General features: G+C 34.4%; 2 protein-coding genes across 3 annotated transcripts; one reads left to right on the forward strand and one right to left on the reverse strand.

The window, feature by feature from the left end:
- The first annotated feature begins 11,823 nt into the window (after positions 1-11,823).
- LOC110820694 (endoribonuclease L-PSP family protein) lies at positions 11,824-14,474 on the forward strand. The gene is made up of 6 exons (XM_088218593.1): positions 11,824-12,142; positions 12,608-12,723; positions 12,832-12,876; positions 13,267-13,340; positions 13,431-13,480; positions 14,079-14,474. Exons 1-6 carry the CDS (start codon positions 11,965-11,967, stop codon positions 14,171-14,173), a joined length of 558 nt encoding a protein of 185 aa, XP_088074719.1. The 5' UTR covers positions 11,824-11,964; the 3' UTR covers positions 14,174-14,474.
- Positions 14,475-14,535: 61 nt separating this feature from the next.
- Positions 14,536-16,421, reverse strand: LOC110820783 (RING/U-box superfamily protein). 2 transcript variants are annotated; one of them, XM_022050371.2, is made up of 5 exons: positions 16,134-16,421; positions 15,844-15,995; positions 15,295-15,342; positions 14,972-15,142; positions 14,536-14,893 (listed from the first exon to the last, which is right to left on the reverse strand). In XM_022050371.2, exons 1-5 carry the CDS (start codon positions 16,297-16,299, stop codon positions 14,771-14,773), a joined length of 660 nt encoding a protein of 219 aa, XP_021906063.1. In that variant the 5' UTR covers positions 16,300-16,421; the 3' UTR covers positions 14,536-14,770. The 2 variants fall into 2 exon arrangements, with proteins under 2 accessions (XP_021906063.1, XP_021906062.1); XM_022050370.2 differs by having other exon boundaries at positions 15,259-15,342; positions 16,134-16,417.
- Positions 16,422-20,636: the final 4,215 nt, after the last annotated feature.

A 20,636-nucleotide genomic window follows, 5' to 3' on the forward strand; every position in this document is an offset into this window, starting at 1 on the left:
TTAATTAATTAAATAATAAATGTAAAATATAAATTTATTAATTTCATTTTTCAATTTTTTTTTAATTATATCTATTCGATGTTTTATTATTAACACAAAATTTAGTAATTAAAATTATTATATTTTATTTAAAACCTATAAATTTAAACTTTATTATAAATATAAAATTAATCATTTGTGAATATTTTATTTTTATTTAATTTATTAATATACTAATAAAATTATAATAAATAAATTAAATTTAACGAATAAAAAGTCAAATAAAATAAAAAACCCATCCAATATTCTGTTAAATAGTTGTTTTATTTATTGGTGGTCACATGATCTTGCATGGCTTTTGTGGAAGGTGAACCATTTTCCAATGCCCTAAAAGCATATTTAAATTGCTTAGTTACATTTACTTTATGCTAATTTACATATTTACTTTCTTACTTTATATACTCACCTTTTAAGTTGATCCTTTTTAAAAAAAAAAAAATTGTAGAAAACTATTTAATTATAATTATGCCATCTATAGTAAAATATTATATTAAACTTTATAAAATTCTACACATATAAAAATCACTTCCACCCCCTCCTTAGTACTCTTCTAATTTTTGAGCTATGTAATTACCTATAATTACAATACAAATAATTTTTTAGTAAGATGGTTAGTAATTTTATTATTTTTTATTCGAATATATAAATTTAATTTATATATATAATAACTTAATTAAAAAAACCCATATATATATATATATATATTCTCTATAATTCAATGGTTCATATCTATATTGATATAGACGTGGGAGAGCATGAGGCCATGAGTAAAGGGTCCATAAATTGTTGAAATTATTGCATGTTCTTTATTTATTTGTTCTCATCTTAAGTGGGAACCACTACTTGAGAATTATACCACCCAAATTATCATGAATAAATTGACTACACACTTGATATAAATCCAGTTAAAATATTGTAATAATAAATAAATAAACTATATAATATATATGTGTGTGTGTGTGTGTGTGTGTATATATATATATGTGTGTGTGTATGCAACTACTTTGAGAGGTATTGAAGAGGACCATAGTAGAAATCCATGAAAAGTTTCAAAAAACTCCCATGATTCCTCTTCTTTTAAAGTTTCCTTTTGGTGGAAACAATAAGTGAGAGTCATGACACCCTACCTTTTTAACATGACATAAAAGCCCATAACATATATGTGTATATATATATATATATTTTAGTATTGATTGCTGATACGTATACATGTTTATACATTAAGAGTAATAATAATAACAATAAATATTTTATTTTATAAAAAATATTTTTCTTTTTATTTAAATTGTACTTGTAATACTCGAATTCGAAATTTAATTTGAAATTAATTTTAAAATTTAAAAAATATATAAAAATATAATTTTAAAATTTATAAATTTTTATTTAATGTAAAATTAGTAAAAAAATAGGTTGATAATGAAATTGAAAATAATTTTAAAAAAATAAGTAAAAATTTATGTTCGGATGGTGTTTTTGAAAAAAAAATAAAAAATTGAGGGTAAAAATACAATTAAAAAAAACTACGCTTCGTAGGACCGCGCAGTCAGAAGCAACGACGAACCGAAGCGCGCCACGTAGCAAGGCATGTTGACTTGGTGTCACGCGAGAGGCCACGCTGGCAATCCGCGTGCCCGCGATCAGACGGTCCGGAAGTGTTCATGCGCGCGTGGACAGTCTGGATTTATTTCCTCATCAAGTGCGATCGAACGGTCGCGATTAAACACGATGAACGATCCAGATTTATTACTTCTTTAAATGCGATCGGACGGTCTATATTCATTTTTTTAAAATGTGATCGGACAGTCGAGTTCAAATGCGATAAGCAGCCCAGATTTAAGGAAGACAACTATAAATATCTCGCATCACACCGAACTCAAACCCTAGTCACCAGCCTCCCGCCAGAGAAGAAGAACCAATCGCCGGAGAAGAGAGCCGACCGCCATCCCCCACCGCGCTGGAGCCACCTCCAATCGCCAAAAAAAGTGAAATTTCTGTTATTCGCTCAAAATTTAATTTCAAACACCTTTATGGCCAATCAGAGCAAAAGGAACAATGAATGAGTCGAAAACTGCGGGCAAAGCCCAAAAACGCTACTGCGGGAAAAACTTGAAACTGCATCCAATGAGCCCTTTGTTGTTTCCTGTTTCGTGCGATTTTTACACCATTGTGTTCAGTGTTCTATTTTCTACAGGTTGATTGAAGAAAATGCGCAGCCGCGAAGATGAGCCGGTGAAGTCGTCGCATCGAAAAATCCTATCATCGATAGATTTTTATTTTTTTTTGACTTTTTTCGGCCAACCGAGGCTCCCTAACGTGTTTTCTCGCAGGGATGGGTATAAAACAAAATTTAATCGATCAAAACTAGCAAAAAACGGTCAGGTCGAGGCAAACCCCTGCTGCAGGTAGCAATGTTGTCGCCGAAGCACGGCGATGCCGCGGTGCTGAGATTCTAAATTGGACGAAAGAGGTTTTTAACACCGATTTTGAGTTTTTTGTGGTATTTTTAGGTACGTGAAGCATGTTTTAATCTCAGCAAAAAAATTAATGAAACCTGGGGATCGCCTGTAAGGGCAGTAGAAAGTTTGAATTTCAGACACCGATTTGGGTAAGAATCTTTCACCTTATTCCTTATTATGGAATTAAAGCCTAATAATTGGTAATATGGTATTTTGTGTAATTTAAAATTTTTTAAGAATAATTACGGGTTACCAATGGAGTCAGAAACTAGTTAATCATTTATTTGTTGTTTTGTTTAACTGATTGTTGAATTTACAGCTTTAAATACATGATGATATACTATAATGGTTAATTGATTCAATTGTGCTTCCTTGATTTATATATTGCTTGTTTTATGTGATTTACAGTTGATTTGTAAAATTGATAATTTATATACAAATAAAAATTGATTGGTCACGTGAATTAATGAATGATAGCCTTACTGGATATCCTAGAAGATGGTGGACGGATCGGGTACAGAGAGAACCCTACCATAAATGTTACATTATACCAAACAGGGTATTGAGGAATGATATTTTTGGCGCTCATATCGGACGGAGTATTGAGGGAAGGTATTTTTGGCGCTCATATCGGACGGGATATTGAGGTAAGGTATTTTTGGTGCTCATATCGGACGGGGTATTGAGGGAAGGTATTTTTGGCGCTAATACTGGACATGATATGGGGACGGTCGGTTAGTTGACAATGTTGAATATTGGTTCATGTGTAGTGGAACATATTTATGGGCCCCAAGGATACCAATAGGCAAATAAAAAGGGAAAGTGGTTGCTATTGTTGACTTGAACATGAGATTAAAATGTTATTTGAATTATTGTATCATTATAAATCAATATTAAAAATATCGCAACAGTAAATATATGCAATAATTATTTTTTTCTTATGATAAATGAATTTACTTAAATCAATAGCTTCCTTGACTGTTTTTATGATTTTTACCAACATTCAGTTTTTGTATCGGTGAGTAGTGTGATATTCTTACTGAGTTAGTGTACCTCACCATTTCATTAACTATTTCATATCAAGAAGATCAATATCTAGATCCCGATCAACAAGAGAATTGTGAATAAGTTCACTACCCAAACTCCTTTTAAAAGCTAATGAAAATTGTTCTAAAATACTCAGTTATTAACTTTTTATTTATTTTCTCGATTTTCGTAATTTCTTTTAGAAGGAACATTCTCGTAACTCTATTGGGCATTCTAAATTATTGTGTAAGGAATGTAAACCCTAAACTTTATTATTTCACATTCGTATTTAATTAATGACTTTATTTCTTTTTAAGTTCTGGGTCTTTACAGTACTTATAGGCATACTAAAAATATATATACGTTTGTGTTTATACATATATGTAAAAAAGGTTAAGAATATTCTTAATAAAAAAATAGCATTTTTTTATTACAAATCGAAAGCTAGGCATACACCAAAAATAAAAATAATTTTAATTAAAAGTTAAATATATTAAACATAAATTGTAACATATAACTTGTATTATAACATACAAATATTATCATTAAATGTATTTTATTAATTTTTAATTATTATTTTGAGATTTTAATAATAATTATCAATATAGATTATTTCAATAATTTTATTTTAAAATTAACTAATTACAGTTTAATAGTAATAATTATATTAAATGAAAATTTTATTGTTGTTTTATAAGATATTATATTATTTTAAATTAAAAAGTAGTTTTACAATATCTTTACCAACTAGCTAAATAGACTCTTAGTTTAAAGTTGTAATATTAGAGTTTTACGAATATTATATTTGTTTCCTATAAGCTTATAACTCCCTGACTTTAATTTTATAGATGTTACGATAACCTTGCAAGCATACCTAGTATGACACGCTATTCCATAACCTCAATACCATATAATCTAGTACATAGTAAATATTCAAATCTAATCATTTAATGTCCAAAGTTTCTCTATACCTCTATCAATACCGTAGATCACAATTACACAGTTCTCATTTTAAAATAGTCTACTTTCCACTAGCTATACAAGTATTCCGATTCACTACTCATGCTTCCATCCAGTCTCCTCTACACACTAAACTCGAAAAAGTACAACTCTGGTCCAGTTTTCTGTACTACATCATCTTTAAATAATAGATAATGAGCATACACAAGCTCAATAAAATAAATTTAAAATATAAACATAGCATGAAAATCTAGTTAAATGCCTACATTAGTGACCCACTTCCTATACTCTTACTTCCATTAGCCTCTTCATTTTCACAACCCACACCCTTATGTGCTTACCACCACTACAATCACAACCCTCCCTGAAAGAAAACCATCAACTCTTACCACGTAAGGTCACAACTATATGCCATAATAACAATGCACGAAACACCTATCCACTCGACCATAAATTAGTCATAATAACTCTTCAGGTAACCCCCAGCTGTCACCAATATCGGCGACCCAACTCACCTCAATTTTTGTTAATCATCGACCCTAAATCGGCAACACACTCACACCGTTACCCTCCAGGTCATCCCTATCCACCACCACTATTGGTAACCCAACCTATCCCCATTTTCGTCAATCATCGACCCTAAATCAGCCACACACTCACACCATTACTCTTTAAGTCATCCCTATCCATCACCAATATCGATGACCCAACCTATCCCCATTTTCGCCAACCATCGACCCTAAACAGGTCACACACTCACACTGTTACCCTTCCAGTAACTCTCAGTCATCACCAATATCGGCGATTCCCCCTTGTTCCATCACCAAGATCCATCGACAGCCAACATTGGCATTCCCACACCAGAAAAATACCACGACTACAATTATACAATTTTCACAATCACAATCAGTCATCATACATACATGCAAATTCAACAAACACATAAAATATTTCATATAGGCATACATATTCAATCTGCACATGGAGCAGTTCATTTTCACATCCATACACACATGTACAATCAATAGAATCCATATAATATCCACATATTCGTTATTACTGTCCTGTAACAAACAGAGAGAGAGAGAGAGAGACACACACACACTGTTATTGCTTATTTCCATCATTCCCTACCCTTTCACTTCACACCATTAGTTCCCCCTATTTAGTAACACACACACATACACTGTTTGTAAAATCCATCCCACACTTTCTGTTTTCATCTTACTCTTATATGTATATATATCTCTCTCTCATATCTCATAACTGTCCCTCTCAGGGCACTCCAGCCACCATAGCCCCCGTTCCATACTCCATTCATAACCTAACTTCGACACCTCTGCTTTCCTCTCTCTTTGGTGACTGTCAAGCACTATTCTATATATATTCATACACTTTCTTGCCTAATCCCTACATTTTTGAATTTGTTTCTCTCTCTGGTGATATTCTGGTGTATATACATATATGTATATATATATTTTTCGGTCTCATTTTCACTCCTTTCTCCCGCTCGAGTACCTCTCCATTTCACCTACCATACCTCCTCCTCTCGATTTCCTTCATCACCAACTCTTATAAGATTTCACGACTCCCTATCCTCTATGTTGGCCTACTTTGTAAAGGTCTCGAAAATTAAAAAAAAATGTATGTATTAAAAATTCTAAGTACGGAAGCGAAATAAAAATTCTGATTAACATCTCTTACACAATAACCAAAAACGTATTCAACGTGTGAAAGAATAAACTAACTAAGGTAAATACTAGTAATGAATGCTATAAATAAAACTATGAAATTCTTAGGCGTCTACTCGTCGTCTTCCTGCGGGACGGGCTCGAGACCAAAATCCTCCTGATCTGAAATGGTTAAATAAGAAATGAGTTACACTAGCTCAGTAAAGACATCACACTATCTCACTGTCACAGAAGTAAAGGTTGGTAGAAAACAAAAATAACCAATGGAGCATAATTCATGATAAATTTATTTATCAATAATAAAACCATTTACTGTCCACTTACCTCGGTGAGCTTCATGAAAACAACATAAGAAAACAATAACATTATAATATCATGAAATCATACACGCTTTATAACATAACACATATCATACCTTTACATTTCAATCATCAGATAACAGATTTTCCTCTTTTATCAGCCAACTAGTATCCATGGGGATCCATAGGAGTTCCTGCTACACGTGAACCATTCACGTTGATAACTTGATTCAGGACCGTCTCCATACCCCGTCCGGTATGAGCACCATAAACCATAAATCTCAATACCCCGTCCGGTATGAGGGTGAAACGAGCCGTCCCCATACCCCGTCCGGTATGGGTGCCAAAACACATAAAGTTTCTATACCTCGTCCGATATGAGAGACCACATTCCCGGTAGGGTTTCCTACGGACCTGGTCCGTCCACCATCTCACAGGATATCTAGTTAGGCTGTCGACATCATCCATTTATCAATTCACATACCCTTTTCTATTTTTTTCGGTCTCAATTATCCAATCAAACATAAACACGTAAATCAGTAATGAACACCAAACAAGACAACAACGGGTTTCCAATAATTCAAACCATAATAAATGAAACTGTGATTCATGCATACGAAATCATAAAATAAATACATCAGATACCATGCTACATTTTAAACTGTAAAATAGATTAAACAACAACTGACCGAAAAATACAGCAGATTCGGGCTCCATTAGCAACCTTAATTAATTATACACAATTCATGAAATACCGTTTTATTATTTATTGAGCTTTAATACCGTGATAGAAAATAGGGTGAGAAATTCTTACTTATTTTAGGGTCTGAAATTGGGTTCTCACTGCGCCTACGGGCTGTTCATAAATTCCCTGAATTTTTTACGGGAAACTGAAACACACTTTCAGTACTTGCGCGTGTCCCAAAAAACCCTAAATCAGACCCAGGCCCATTTTTGGCCAATATTGGAATTCCGGCACGGCGGCTACGCCGTGGTCCGGTGACAGCACTGCCGCCCGCGGCAGTGATCCGCCTCGGGTTGGTCATTTTCAGCCAAACTTGCATTGATTCCTGCGATAAAACAACCCTAGGGCCCTCGATGGGCCAAAAAATCACGAAAAACCGAGACTTACCGGCGGCGGAGCTCTCGGGTGCGACGGCTTCTCCGGCGCGAGTTGCGATTTGATGTTTTGCTCTGGTCAACCTGTAGAGAAAAGGACGGTGATCACAGTGGTGTAAAAATTGCATCGAACGGGAACCGGGAAGGGCCTCATCGAAGGCAAAAACTGAGGGAAGCCGCGGCGGCGCTGGACTTTAGTGATATTTTCTGGCCGATTGGCCGGTGGTTTGGCTCCAATTTGACCATAGGCAGATTCAGCATCGAAAAATGAGCCAATGGGAGAAAATTTACCTCGTTTGGCGGTCGAAAAATCCTCCGATGTGGCGGCGAGTGGCGGCGGCCGGCTCCTCCGGTGACTGGTTCTTCTTCTCCAACGAGGGTACTGGCGGCTAGGGTTTGGGGTTGGGTGTGGGTGAGGTTATTTATAACCTTCCCCTTTTAATCTCAACCGTCCATCACGATTTAATCTGGGTCGTCCGTGCGCGTGAGATCTGGGCCATTCGCATGCGTGAGATCTAGACCCTTCGATCGCGTGCACGCAGATCGCCCACGTGGCTCTGTCCCGCATGGCCTCCCGCGTCAGCGTCCTTGCCACGCGGCGTGTTCTGGTTGGTCGGGGCTGCTGACGTGGCACAACTTTTCTAAATTGCGTTTTGACCCCCCGGTTTTCGATTTTCTTTTCAAAAACACCTCCAGAATCCAAAATTTCACCCTTTTTTTTCAAAATCAATTTCAATTAAATCCCAAAAATAATTTTACCATATTTTATTATTATTATTATTATTATTATTTCTATTAAATTAAATTAAAATCTTATAAATTAAATATTAAAATAGAATAAAATTAAACAAAAATTCTAATAAAAATTAAAATAAATTAAATAATAAACATACAAATTTTGGGTGTTACATACTTACTCTCTCTTCTAGGGTTCATTACACAAGTACTCATCACATTGTAGGATTTAACTATAAATTTTCATTTTTAGTGTTTAAGATTCGAATTTAAAATACCTCTTGCCTCCATTGATCTCAACACAACAACGATTCTCTCAATCACCTTAGCCTTTCAAGAGTCGCTTCATCTCTTTTCTTCCTCAGTCGAGCTTCCGCCCTTTTTCTTTCTACTAATCTCACCCTCAAAACCCTTGTTGTGTTGTAGATGAGAAGAAGGAAAGGGAGGTTGTTTGTGCAAGGCCTGTAGCTTGGGCTCGGGTGGGTCTTTTTTATTTATTTATTGGGCGAAAGAAGACATTGGGCCTGCTGGGTATTACATAGTTTTTTTCTCTTTAGTTTCTTATAATCCTTTAAAGAATTTGTATATTCATTTACTCTATTGTTCAAATTTAAATGTTACGTAATTGGAATATTGATTTTTTACTTTTCAAATTTGTTAAATATTTTAAAATTTTTACTAAAGAGATCAATCAATGATCAAGACTCTTATTTTCTGCTTGCAGATCACAAATTCAAATATTAATAATAATATACAATTCTAATTCATTGCAAATATATTATGGATGAATAGTTATTAACTTATAATATTTGATTCAATACGGATAACTTAATTTTGTAGTATACTACTAATTTAAAAATTAATTTTAATCAATTCTCATTTAGATAAAATTATCTAAATACACTTAAAATTATTTTCATTGTGCAAAATGAAATTATAGTTAGAATTTTAGTGACATCCTAAAAATTATATATATGTATTAGTGGTACCAAAAGTATAAGAATGTAAACATTGTCTGTAATGATTGGATTTTTTTTGGGTTGTAAAAAAAAATGAATGATAATAATAATAATAATAATAAGGATATATCTATATATATATATATATGTATAGAAGGGGGAGAGGGGCGAGAAGGAACGGTGCAGATTGTGAGATAGGAATGGACGACTAGGTTGATTAGCAGGTGGGGTATAAATAGGATAAAGAAAAGAAAAAGAAAAGTGAAAACAAGAAGAGAAGATAGGAGATTGTCGAGAGAGAGAGAGAGAGAGAGCGAGAGCCAGAGAAGGAAGAGATGAGAAGAGAGGAAATAAGGAGTCGGTCAAGGACGGGCGAGGGAGCTGGAGAAAGAGGAGACGAGTTAGGCGACTGAGTGAGCTTTGGCGATGTGGAGGACAATGTAGACAGGAAGTATGGTGAATTTGAATTTCAAACATAGAAATGGCAAATTTGTAATATAAACTCAAACATTGCAAACATTGAAACGACATCTGGCATTTGATTTTCTACGGTGTCATAGAGACAGTGTATGGAATTGGAGGAGGAAATAGGTTCCTGAAGGAATAGGAGAGTGAAGGAAGGATTACTGTTACAGGAAGGTCCGATTAGGACTGTGAGTGAAGAAGAGTGGGGGAATCCGTGGGAGGAGAAGTAAATAGGTACGAGAAGGGTGAGTCGAGGGAGAGGAAGAGCCGTTACGTGAAATATATGCGAGAGAGTGAAATTTATATGAACACCATAAGGGAAGAAAATAAGAGATGAAAGCATTAGGCGAAAAGAGAGAATGTGTGTGTATGCTCTTGTCGGTCATCAAGAAAAGGGAGAGATAGGGAAAACATACCAAAATCGGGTTGTAGGAGGGGAAGTGAAACACATAGAAGGTCTTGAGGGGGTATTGGCGTGAGAAGAGAGACAGAAGGGAGAGAGAGGCGGGACAAAATGTAGGGAACGTGTTTTGGATGAAAGTGTGGGGGGTTACAGGGTGATTGAGGGTGATAGAGAGAAATGTGCAGTGAGGTGAGAGAGACAAAGTTGAGAGGAGGGAGAAACAGAGAGTAGGGGATGGTTTGGAAGAGGTGCAGGCTTGTAAGTGGTTAATAGAGGTGAGTTGCTGGGTGAGAGAGAAAGAGATTAGGAAGGTAGAATGGAGAACAGTAACAGTGAGTGTGTGTGCGCGCGCACAATATAAGTGTGATTGTGTATTTAAAAATTGTATAGAGATATTGACTACTTACAAATGTTGTAAATTGAATTAACTTGTATGTTTGCATATATATGTGGTACTTGAGTATGATTGTGGATATGGTATGCTGTTGGTTGTGATATTGGCTTAGAATTGGGACGCCGATATTGGTTGTCGTTACTTAAAAGGGTAAGTCGGTCGCCGATACTAGTGACGCCTGGGAGCTGCCAGACTAGTAACGAGTTTAATCACCGATATTGGTGACAGAATGAAACAATAACGGTGTGTGTAGGTGGCTAGTTGGGAGTCGAATGGTGAAAAAAGGGGTCGCCGATATTAATGACGGCCGGGGGGTTTTTATCTAGGAGTAATAGTGTGGGTGTGTGGCCGGGTCAGGGCCGAGGGGATAGGTACATTGGTAATATTAGGGGGGGGGGGGTTAATCTAGTGACTACACATAGTAGAGTTGATAATTTTTTATCGAGGAGATGTGATAATTACGGTAGGGGTAGATGAGTAAGAGTAGGAGAGTGTTGATAAAAAAGATGGCATGACCAATAAAACGGGGGGGGGGGGGGGGGGGGGGGTTATATTTGTGATTTGAATTTACTGTGCTGAGTTTGTATATACTCATTACTTATCACTTACAGATAAAGTAGGACCGGAGATTGAACCAAAGCTGCACACTTCCGAACCTAGCGTCTAGAGGAGACGGAGTAGAGAGTATGACTAGTAAAACGGAATAATTACATAGTTGGTAGCAAGTAACTCATTTTGAAACAAGAAATTATGAATTTGTAAACTACTATAATAATAGATATACAATGAAGAAATTTTAGAAATTGAATGACTTGACTCAAATATTTTTTATGTATATAATCGAATTTGTTTATGGAATGATACATGTTATGCCACATATACTAACAGAGTTAATGTAACGATGCTGATGCTAAAAAAAAAAAAAAAAATTGGGGAAAGTATATATGTGTGAACATATATACATATGAATAATAACATAGCAGATGTATTAACATTAAAAAATTAATGCAATGAGCCCGCCCGACAGCTTGCTGGACGGACTCCTATTTCCACTTGTCCAAGTGGAACTCACAAAAAATAATAATTTTAATTTGTTCCCAAATATTATTTACAATTTGCATATCTCGATAAATTCTTCACTTAAATGCCCATTACTAATTGGCCCATTTAGCCCAAATACCATTAGGCCCATTTAGTCCAATACATGGACCCATTAGGCCCAATAGAAAATCATATTATTGATAATATTAATCCAAGGGTAAAACAAAAGAAAACAAAACGCGAGACAAACAAAGCAAAACGACAAGCACCTGCTCGAATTCCCTCGTCAGCCACCACCACTATTCACTCACCAGATCTTCACCTACCCACCAGTTACCACCTCAACTTTGGTGAGAGAGAGAGAGAGAGAGAGAGAGATGGCGTGGAGTGGGCTGAGGTCATTTCACATTCCGGCGATCGAGGCGGGGTGCGCAATGCGCACTAGGGGCCAGTTAGCCGCCGCCGGCGTAGGCTGTGCCTCCGTTGCTCTTTGGCGATCTTCTTCCACTAAGCGTTCCTCTCCCTTCGCTTCCTTGAGTGTTTCTGCCTTTTCCGGTAAAATCCTCCTGTCTGGTCATCGAGAAAAAAGGATTTAAGATCTTTGCTTTGATTAATTATTTTAGGGGAGCACATTGAAATGAAAAATCTTACTGGTTTCGTTCTCGAAATCTTATGTACTATATAGACATTAATCTTATGGTTTATGATGTGTGTTTGTGAGATTCAATGAAATGTATTTGTATGCGCGTGCACGCTCTTAGCGCGTGAATTTTGTTCTGAAAATGTTCTTGGTTCTTCAAGTCGATGTATGTCATTATCCCCTATATGCATGTTAATTTGGCGATTTTAGTGAAGATTTTTTAAACTGTTTGTTAAGAGATACAGATAGCATGCTTTGAATTCGAGTAAAATCCATGAATTTTCTTCTGGATTTGACTATTTCTTACCATGGTATTGAATGAGCGTGTACAGTGAATTTCCAAATTGTGTGTAATAGGGTTTGATTGTACGGGAATGTAGGTAAAAAGGAGGCTGTTGCGACTGAGAAGGCACCGGCTGCGCTGGGACCGTATTCTCAGGCAATTAAAGTCAATAACCTTGTCTTCATTTCGGGTGTACTCGGTCTTGTTCCAGAGGTTTGTTCATGAGAACATGCTCCACTGTGTTATTCGTATTCTTATATTTCATTCGTTGTTATTTCATATGTCATTGATGTATTATATTCTTTCAATGATTTTGGTTAGACTGGAAAGTTTGTCTCAGATACCGTAGAGGATCAGACAGAGCAGGTAAATGACTGAACTCTAAAGAAGTTACAAATGCAGCAACTTTTGAGGTCATTACAAGATTAATTTCTATTATTTCTTAGCTCGTCGGTATAAAGAATTGACTGGAGTCTGATTTTTGTTTATACTTGCGGTTGGGGCATGGCTTAATTAACATGGTTACTTGCAATTGTTTTAAAGTATTAGCTTGGACCTATCTTTAATCTGTCTTGTGGCTTTTTCTTTGCTTTTTAAGAAGGCTCAACTTTGTAGTTTGCAATGGATGAATATCTTTTTGTTAAATGCTTCTGTTGACTCTTCATCTCAAGCCTGTCAAATTTGTGTCTTCTATAATATGTGCACTGGAGTGAGAATCTTTTTGTTTTGATCACTGACTGCTGCTACTATATGTAGGTGCTCAAGAATATGGGAGAAATACTGAAAGCTAGTGGCGTTGACTATTCCTCAGTGGTGAAGACAACAATCATGTGGGCCCTTTGTTACTTTGCTTGCAATCTTCAAGTTGTTGGAAGTTTAGGATGTAAATTGATTTGGGTCAATGATTGTTCCTCTTGCAGGTTGGCTGACTTGAAAGATTTCAAGAAAGTGAATGAGATTTATGCAAAATGTGAGTTTCTATTGTGGTGAACTTCAACTTTTATTTGTCATTTGCATCAGATCTTACATATTCTTGAGCATGCATGGGAGAAGAGATTTACATCCTCTCATGTTTTCAAATCATCAGCAGCCGGCATGAGTATTGTAGATTGTGTGATCTAGAGATGTCAATTTAATGATTATGCTATGCCGTAGCCTGTTGAATTAGTTTTATGAATTCAGTGAAATGGGCTTCATTCTATCAGTTTTATAGAGATTTGCTATTTAGTCCCTAAGCACCTCTTTTTGCGTACACTAGCTATTGGACGGTTAGAATCATTTTCTCCCTACTTTGGACCACCGTGGCCTGCTGTAATAATTAATCGTTGTGATTAATAACACTATTATATATAAGCTTCTAAATTTTATGCATGAATATATCTGTTAGCATGAAAAAGCTCTGTCAAAAGATATTAACCTTTGCAGGATGAATTGACTATAACAGATGATCATGTTTGTTTTCTTCTCTTCTTTAAACATTTTTTCGCTCAAGTCTCAGTTACCTATCCGTGAAATATATAGACATTATGAGCTTGCTTTTCAAGTTATTCAAATGGTTTTTGTTGCAGACTTTCCCGCACCTGCCCCCGCCCGATCAACATACCAGGTAGCAGCTTTGCCTTTGGATGCTAGGATTGAGATAGAATGCATTGCTGCACTCTAGGGCACACCTGAATGGAGTTTAGTTAGGAAGGATCAAGTTAATAAAGCGGGAGAGAGGAATCTCCAAGAATTATAGGTTAGAGATGTTTTCATCTCCCTCTCAAGACTGATGGTATCTCAATGAGTCTTGTTAAATTGCCAGAGCTATAATGTTTAGAAGCAGTTGTAGAAGGCAGAAACAGAGCATGGACCTCTCTCTCTCCCTTTTGTTTTTTCTTTCTTGTTTTTTAAGGTCTAGCAGTTATTGTGGACAAATCCTCCTCTCTGGTTCTTCCGTGGATTGAAAGATAATGTTTTATTTACATTTGGACTTTGGTAACTATTGAAACGTGCAAGTGAATTGACTTTACGATAACTAAAAAGTAAAACAAAAACCAGCAATGATTCACATATATATGCTGAATTATATATAATTAATTACATATGCATAGGTAAATGTTTTACCATGAGAATATATATATATATTATATATTATATATGCATTCTATATTCTGTACCTTCAAAGTACATATATATATATATATATATATATATATAACCAGAAAGCATATGGGGTTTATGAGAGTTATGGATGGACTGTGATATTTGGGTGTCATTATTACACATGTTTTCTGCACATAGGGCAAGACCCTTGTCTCACTAGCCACTCATCTATGCACGTAATATGAAACAAATGTCCGCATTGCGGCAGCTTTCTTCCCATTTCTCCATCTTTTACCTCCTGCAAACCAAACATGTACTTTCACACACATGCATACACATCATATATGCATATATTAACCTAAAATAAATATTTTACCTGTAGGCAAATGGAGCAACCAAATAATTCATGACATAAATCGATGGGTTGATGAGAGGAATTGAAAACGCAGGAAGGAAGATTTTGAATGGTAGCTCTAGACAATCCTCTCACTCCATTGTCCTCGTATATATCTGTAATCTCTCTGTAACTATTCTCAAGAGCCATCATCTGAAATTTATTTTTATTTTCATAATATTAATTTCATATGAATTTTAATTAATTAATTCCCACTCAATTAATAATAATAATAATAATTTTGGCTTCGTAGAAATTTGAAAACTTACTTGCCATTGATAAGCTTTGAGCACTGCAGGACTTACCCATTCCATAAATACCTTCCCACTCATTAAGCTACCCAATAAGGCAAACTGTTCCAAAATTTAAGTAAAACATTAAAATTAGAATACAAAATTTTATTTTATTTATATCAAAATAAAAATATATATTATTATTATTATTATTATTAATTAATTAATAGCAATAACATTAATTCGAGATTGGTCCCGACGGACACTTTTTATATTTCCTTTTGGTACCCGAAAAGCAGATGATTAGATAAATTAAAATATTATAAATTAAAGAAGTATAAACATTAATAGAATCATGGTCCCCATGCACCCCTTTTTCTATTTTTTGCTGATCTCCCAAAGTAATTAAATTGCCATTAATAAAATCTAGGATGCTTCAGTTTAATTAATTAAAATTATAGTGACTCAAACGACCATATTGATTTTTTTGGAAATCAAACTATTCCAACTTCCAAAAATTTCTTTTTAAGTACTTGAAATTTACCTAAAATTGCAATGCTTACGATTAATGTGTTTGGAAGGAATATGAAAAATGATTTTGTACCGGCGCATTGTCATTACCTTAGAGAGTGACTCACCATCGACCATTGATTCCAGCAATTGAACGGCTGTGATTGCACCAGCCACCGCACCGATGCCGCCACCTCGGAGAAACCCCGTTTCGGTGGTCTGACCTTTGATGGCTCCTACAACTATACCCACCACAGCTCCTCCTGCAAATCACCCATAATTAGCCAAACCCATTTCAGTTCACCCACTCGTTAATCCATTAGCTGCTTCTGCAATAAGTACCTGACAACACCCACCTCATTTCTAGCAGGTTATATAATAAGAGAAAACTCGGTACTCACCCATTGCGAAAGTGCAAGTGAAAGCAGCATATAGAGTTCTTTTAAGCACTTTAACGAAAAGCCCAGTTCCATGAGCTTCCATTGCGGCCAAAACCCAGAAAGAAACAGCTTCTTTGAAACTCAATGACAGCTCAATTATGCCCAGAAACCAACCCTTGATCAACATTTGAGAAATGGAAAGGACTTGAGAGTATATAATCAGAGTCCTGTTTGGCTGATTGGAAAAAGTGAAGAAGAATTAAGACATGGTGTTTTGGGAATGTGGGAGGAGAATGGAAAGAGGGGAACTTATAAAGAAGAAATACTTAATACACATTTATTAGGGTAAGGGCAGAGAGCTACTACCCTATAATTAATTACATATACAGCTACTTGCATCAATTTAAAACGAACAAGGTACTAGTTATTAATTTAATGCTTTTTGTTATTATTATTATTATTATTATTATTTTTTACTAGAGAAAATTTTATAATTATAATTTTTTAACTATAATTTTCATACCAATAATTAAACTAAAAAAAAAAAATGTTTGATCGGATCATATGGGAAATTAAATAAAAACACTCCTATATATATATATATATAGAGCACATGGTATATATAAAAACCATCAATTTTCAATTATTGATTTCATTTTCATCAAAATCCAAAAACAAATTATGTTTTTACCCAAAAATATTTATAATTTTAGTACTTAAATTAGAGTCTATTTTTATAAATTATCTTTAGACAAGGGGCAGTGATGTGCATGTTACTTTCAATTTATACCATAATGCTACTATTTTGGGGGACTATGACATACTCATTTTTGATAAAGACAAACGTTTATAGCTATCAATACACATTTAAATATTAAATATTGTGTTATAAAATCTATAGATATATATATATATATATTTTTTTTTCAGTTCATTCTTTAAATATTTCTTAATTATTTTTTAAATCCACTTTTCTTTTTTGGGTCAGATATTTTTTTGGGTCCACTAAGTTACTTCTTTATCAAAAATTTCAAAATTCAATTTAGGGTTTGATCTAACATGGTTTTGGACGGTGATGTTGATAAACAATCATCAATGTAATATTAAATACAAATAAAATTTGATGATTCCTAATTTATTAAAATAAATTAAATTAACCTAAAATTCCCACACACACACACGTATTGATATATATATATATATATAATGACCCCTGGTGAACTTGGAAGTAGCAGAAGAATGAACACCCACTAAAATGGCAAGAAACTACTTTTACAATTTACACCTTATTTGACCTCCAGCTCAACAATGGCACGCCATATTTGGAGTTTATGTCATTGGTTGGGCATTTTTATAAAAAATTAAAAAAAAAAAAAAGTATGTACTATAACTTAACTAATTAATATATTATTAAAATAATAATTAAATTAAACGAAGCCTCTCACCAATTTTGGATGATTAGAAATTCAATTTTTTTTTTTTTAAAATGCCAATTATTAAAAGTAACAAAATGTAAAACTATAATTCCACTTAATTAAAGCTGTAATAATGAACTAATACATGTATAGATATAGATATAGATATAGATAAGACCAAAGGGATGACCTTTTTTTGACTGATAGAGTGATTAAAGACAAAGGACAAGTTTGAATGGGAGTGAGTTAAGGAAGAGCTGTTGAAAACCATGTGCTAAGGTCTAAGGCCACTCTTCAAAACCATGTGCTCTCATAGAGATATATGAAATTTGACTTTATGGCTATGTGGTCCTTAATTGCATTTATGCTACATTGCTTGATATTTTTTTTTTAGCATTACTTCAAATGGGGCCCTCCCTCTTTTCCCTTTCACTAACAACTTTTTTGAGTTTCCAATTATATAATATTCATCTACCACTATTACTATACTCTGATAGTTAAACATCTTTGTGTAAAGGTTATGAATTTGAATTTAATTAAAAATTTAGAATTTGTTATTTTATATATATCTAATGGTCTGTAACTTAAAAGAAAAATAAAGATATGATTTGAATGCGGAAGCAGAATAATAGAATTAGTATTTACATTCCTTACACAATAATTTAAAATATCCAATAGGACTACGAGAATGTCATTTCTAAAAAAAAAAAACAAACAAAAATAAATAAATAAATAAAAGACAAAATGTTGAGCATTTTTTGACAATCTTTACTAAATTTTGAAGGGAGTTCAAGTTGTGAACTATTCACAACCCTCTTATTGATCAGGATATGATCTTATTCATCTTGATATGAAATAGTTAATGAAAGGGTGAGATACACTAACCGAATAAGAATATCAAACTAATCACCGATACAGAAACTGAAGATTGGTAAAAATAATAAAAATAACAAATAAAACTCTTGATTTAAGTAAATTCATTTATCATAAGTAAAACTATTTATTGCATACTTACCGTTGCGAAATTTTCAAAACTAACATATAAAAATAATAGCTCAACAACATCATAATTTCATATTTAAGTAAGCAAGAGTAATAATTTTTCCTTTTTATTTGCCTATTAGTATTCATAGGGTCCATAGGGATGTCTCACTATGTGTGAATCAACATCAAACCTTGTCAATTAACCAGTCGTCCCCATATCTCGTCTGGTATGAGCGCCAAAAATATCATCTCTCAATACCCCGTCCGGTATGAGGGTGAAATGGGTCGTCCCCATACCCCGTCCGGTATGAGCATCAAAAATACCAATCATCGATATCTCGTTCAGTATGAGACGATGTTCACGGTAAGGTTCCCTATGTACCAGATCCGTCCACCATCTCCCAAGATATCCAGTAAACCTACCATTCATCCATTCACTTAATTAATCAATTTTTCGTTTGCATTTAATTTTCAGTTTCACAATTTAACCGTAAATCAATTCAAGACAAACAATACATGCATTAAGGAAATACAACTCAATCATTTTATCAATTTCAGTATATTATTATGTATTTAAAGCTGTAAAATTAAACAATCGATTAAACATGACAAACAATAAGAACTAATCGATTCTGACTCAATTAGTAATTTGTAATTAATTCTTGAAATTTTTTAAATTACGCCAAAATACTGTATTATTGATAATTAAACTTCAATTCCATAACAAAGAATAAGGTGAGGGATTTTTACCCGAATCGATATCTAAAATACCAAACTTTTAGCTACGCCTACTGACGGTCCCCGGGTTTTCTAAATTTTTCAGCAGAGGTTAAAACACGCTTCACGTACCTAAAAATATTCTAAAAAATCCAAAATCGATGTTAAAAGATCTTTTTCGGTCAATTTCAGAATTCTGGCACGGCGACACCGTCGCTTGCGACGACGGTTTACCTCTGCCTAGCCGTTTTCCGCTAGTTTTACACCCACCCCTGTGAGAAAAAATTTTAAGAGCCCTCGATTGGAAAAAAAAAAAAAAAGTCAAAAAAATAAAAACTTACTGACGGCAGGATTTTTCGGTGCAGCGGCTCCGCCGGCTCACATTCGCAGCTCGGCATTTTTTTTTCAGTCAACCTGTAAAAAATAGAATGGTGAACACAATTGTGAAAAAATTGCACGAAACAAGAAACAGGAAGAGACTCATCGAAGACGATTTTGGATTTTTCTCGGGACGGCGCCGTTGAGTTTTGCTCGTGGTTTCTAGCTAATATGTTATTCTTTTATTCCGATTTGGCCACAAGAGTGCTTAGAATCAAATTCCAAACGGATATAAATTTTTTTACCTTTTTTGGAGGTCGGAGGTGGCTCCAGCACAGCGACGGTTGGCTCCCTCCTCCGGCGACTAGTTCTTCTTTTCCAATGGGAGGCTGACGGCTAGAGTTTGCGTTCGGTGTAATGCGAGATATTTATACCCGTCTCTCTTAAATTTAAACTGTTCATTGCGTTTGATCTCGACTGTATGATCACGTTTAAAGAGAGAACGAATTTATATCATTCATCGTGTTTAATCACAACTGTCCGTTCATGCTTGAGGAGGAATGGATTCGGATTGTCCACGCGCACGGGAACGCATCCGGACCGTCCGATCAGGGGTATGTAGAATGCCAATGTAACTTCCTGCGTGGCACCGAGTCAGGGAGCCTTGCCACGCGACACGCTCTGATTCATCGGAGCGGCTGACTTGTCAGTCCTATTTTTGATTTTTTTTTTTTAAAAAAAACACCATCCGAACCCAAATTTTCATAATTTTTTTACAAAATAGTTTTCAATTTCATTCTCAACCTATTTTTTTCCCCAATTTCACATTAAATAAAAATTTATTAATTTTAAAATTATATTTTTATACATTTCTTAATTTTTAAAGTTAATTCACGATCAAATTATGGGACCAAATCTTACAATATAAATTAGTGCTAACTGATTTATAATGTTTAATTTTCAATCATACTTTGTCTTAACGAGATTTGAAGATTTTCGCATTAAAAATGTAATACCCTTAATTAATTTTAATATAATTAAAATTAATGTATAAATATAATTTTTTAATTTTTTATTTAATATAAAAATG

The sequence above is a fragment of the Carica papaya genome, chromosome 4 (assembly GCF_054855325.1).
Source record: "Carica papaya isolate Zhongbai chromosome 4, ASM5485532v1, whole genome shotgun sequence".
NCBI classification, from domain to species: domain Eukaryota; kingdom Viridiplantae; phylum Streptophyta; class Magnoliopsida; order Brassicales; family Caricaceae; genus Carica; species Carica papaya.

Bases quoted from the DNA above. Each gene is read 5' to 3' on its own strand.
- LOC110820694 (XM_088218593.1), top strand. From the start codon at position 11,965: ATGGCGTGGAGTGGGCTGAGGTCATTTCACATTCCGGCGATCGAGGCG. The intron at 13,341-13,430 runs GTGGGCCCTTTG...TTCCTCTTGCAG, and splicing joins GTGGTGAAGACAACAATCAT to GTTGGCTGACTTGAAAGATT. The intron at 13,481-14,078 runs GTGAGTTTCTAT...TTTTTGTTGCAG, and splicing joins GAATGAGATTTATGCAAAAT to ACTTTCCCGCACCTGCCCCC.
- LOC110820783 (XM_022050370.2), bottom strand. From the start codon at position 16,299: ATGTTGATCAAGGGTTGGTTTCTGGGCATAATTGAGCTGTCATTGAGT. The intron at 15,996-16,133 runs GTGAGTACCGAG...GGTGATTTGCAG, and splicing joins CACTTGCACTTTCGCAATGG to GAGGAGCTGTGGTGGGTATA. The intron at 15,143-15,258 runs GTAAGTTTTCAA...AATAAATTTCAG, and splicing joins TCAAAGCTTATCAATGGCAA to ATGATGGCTCTTGAGAATAG.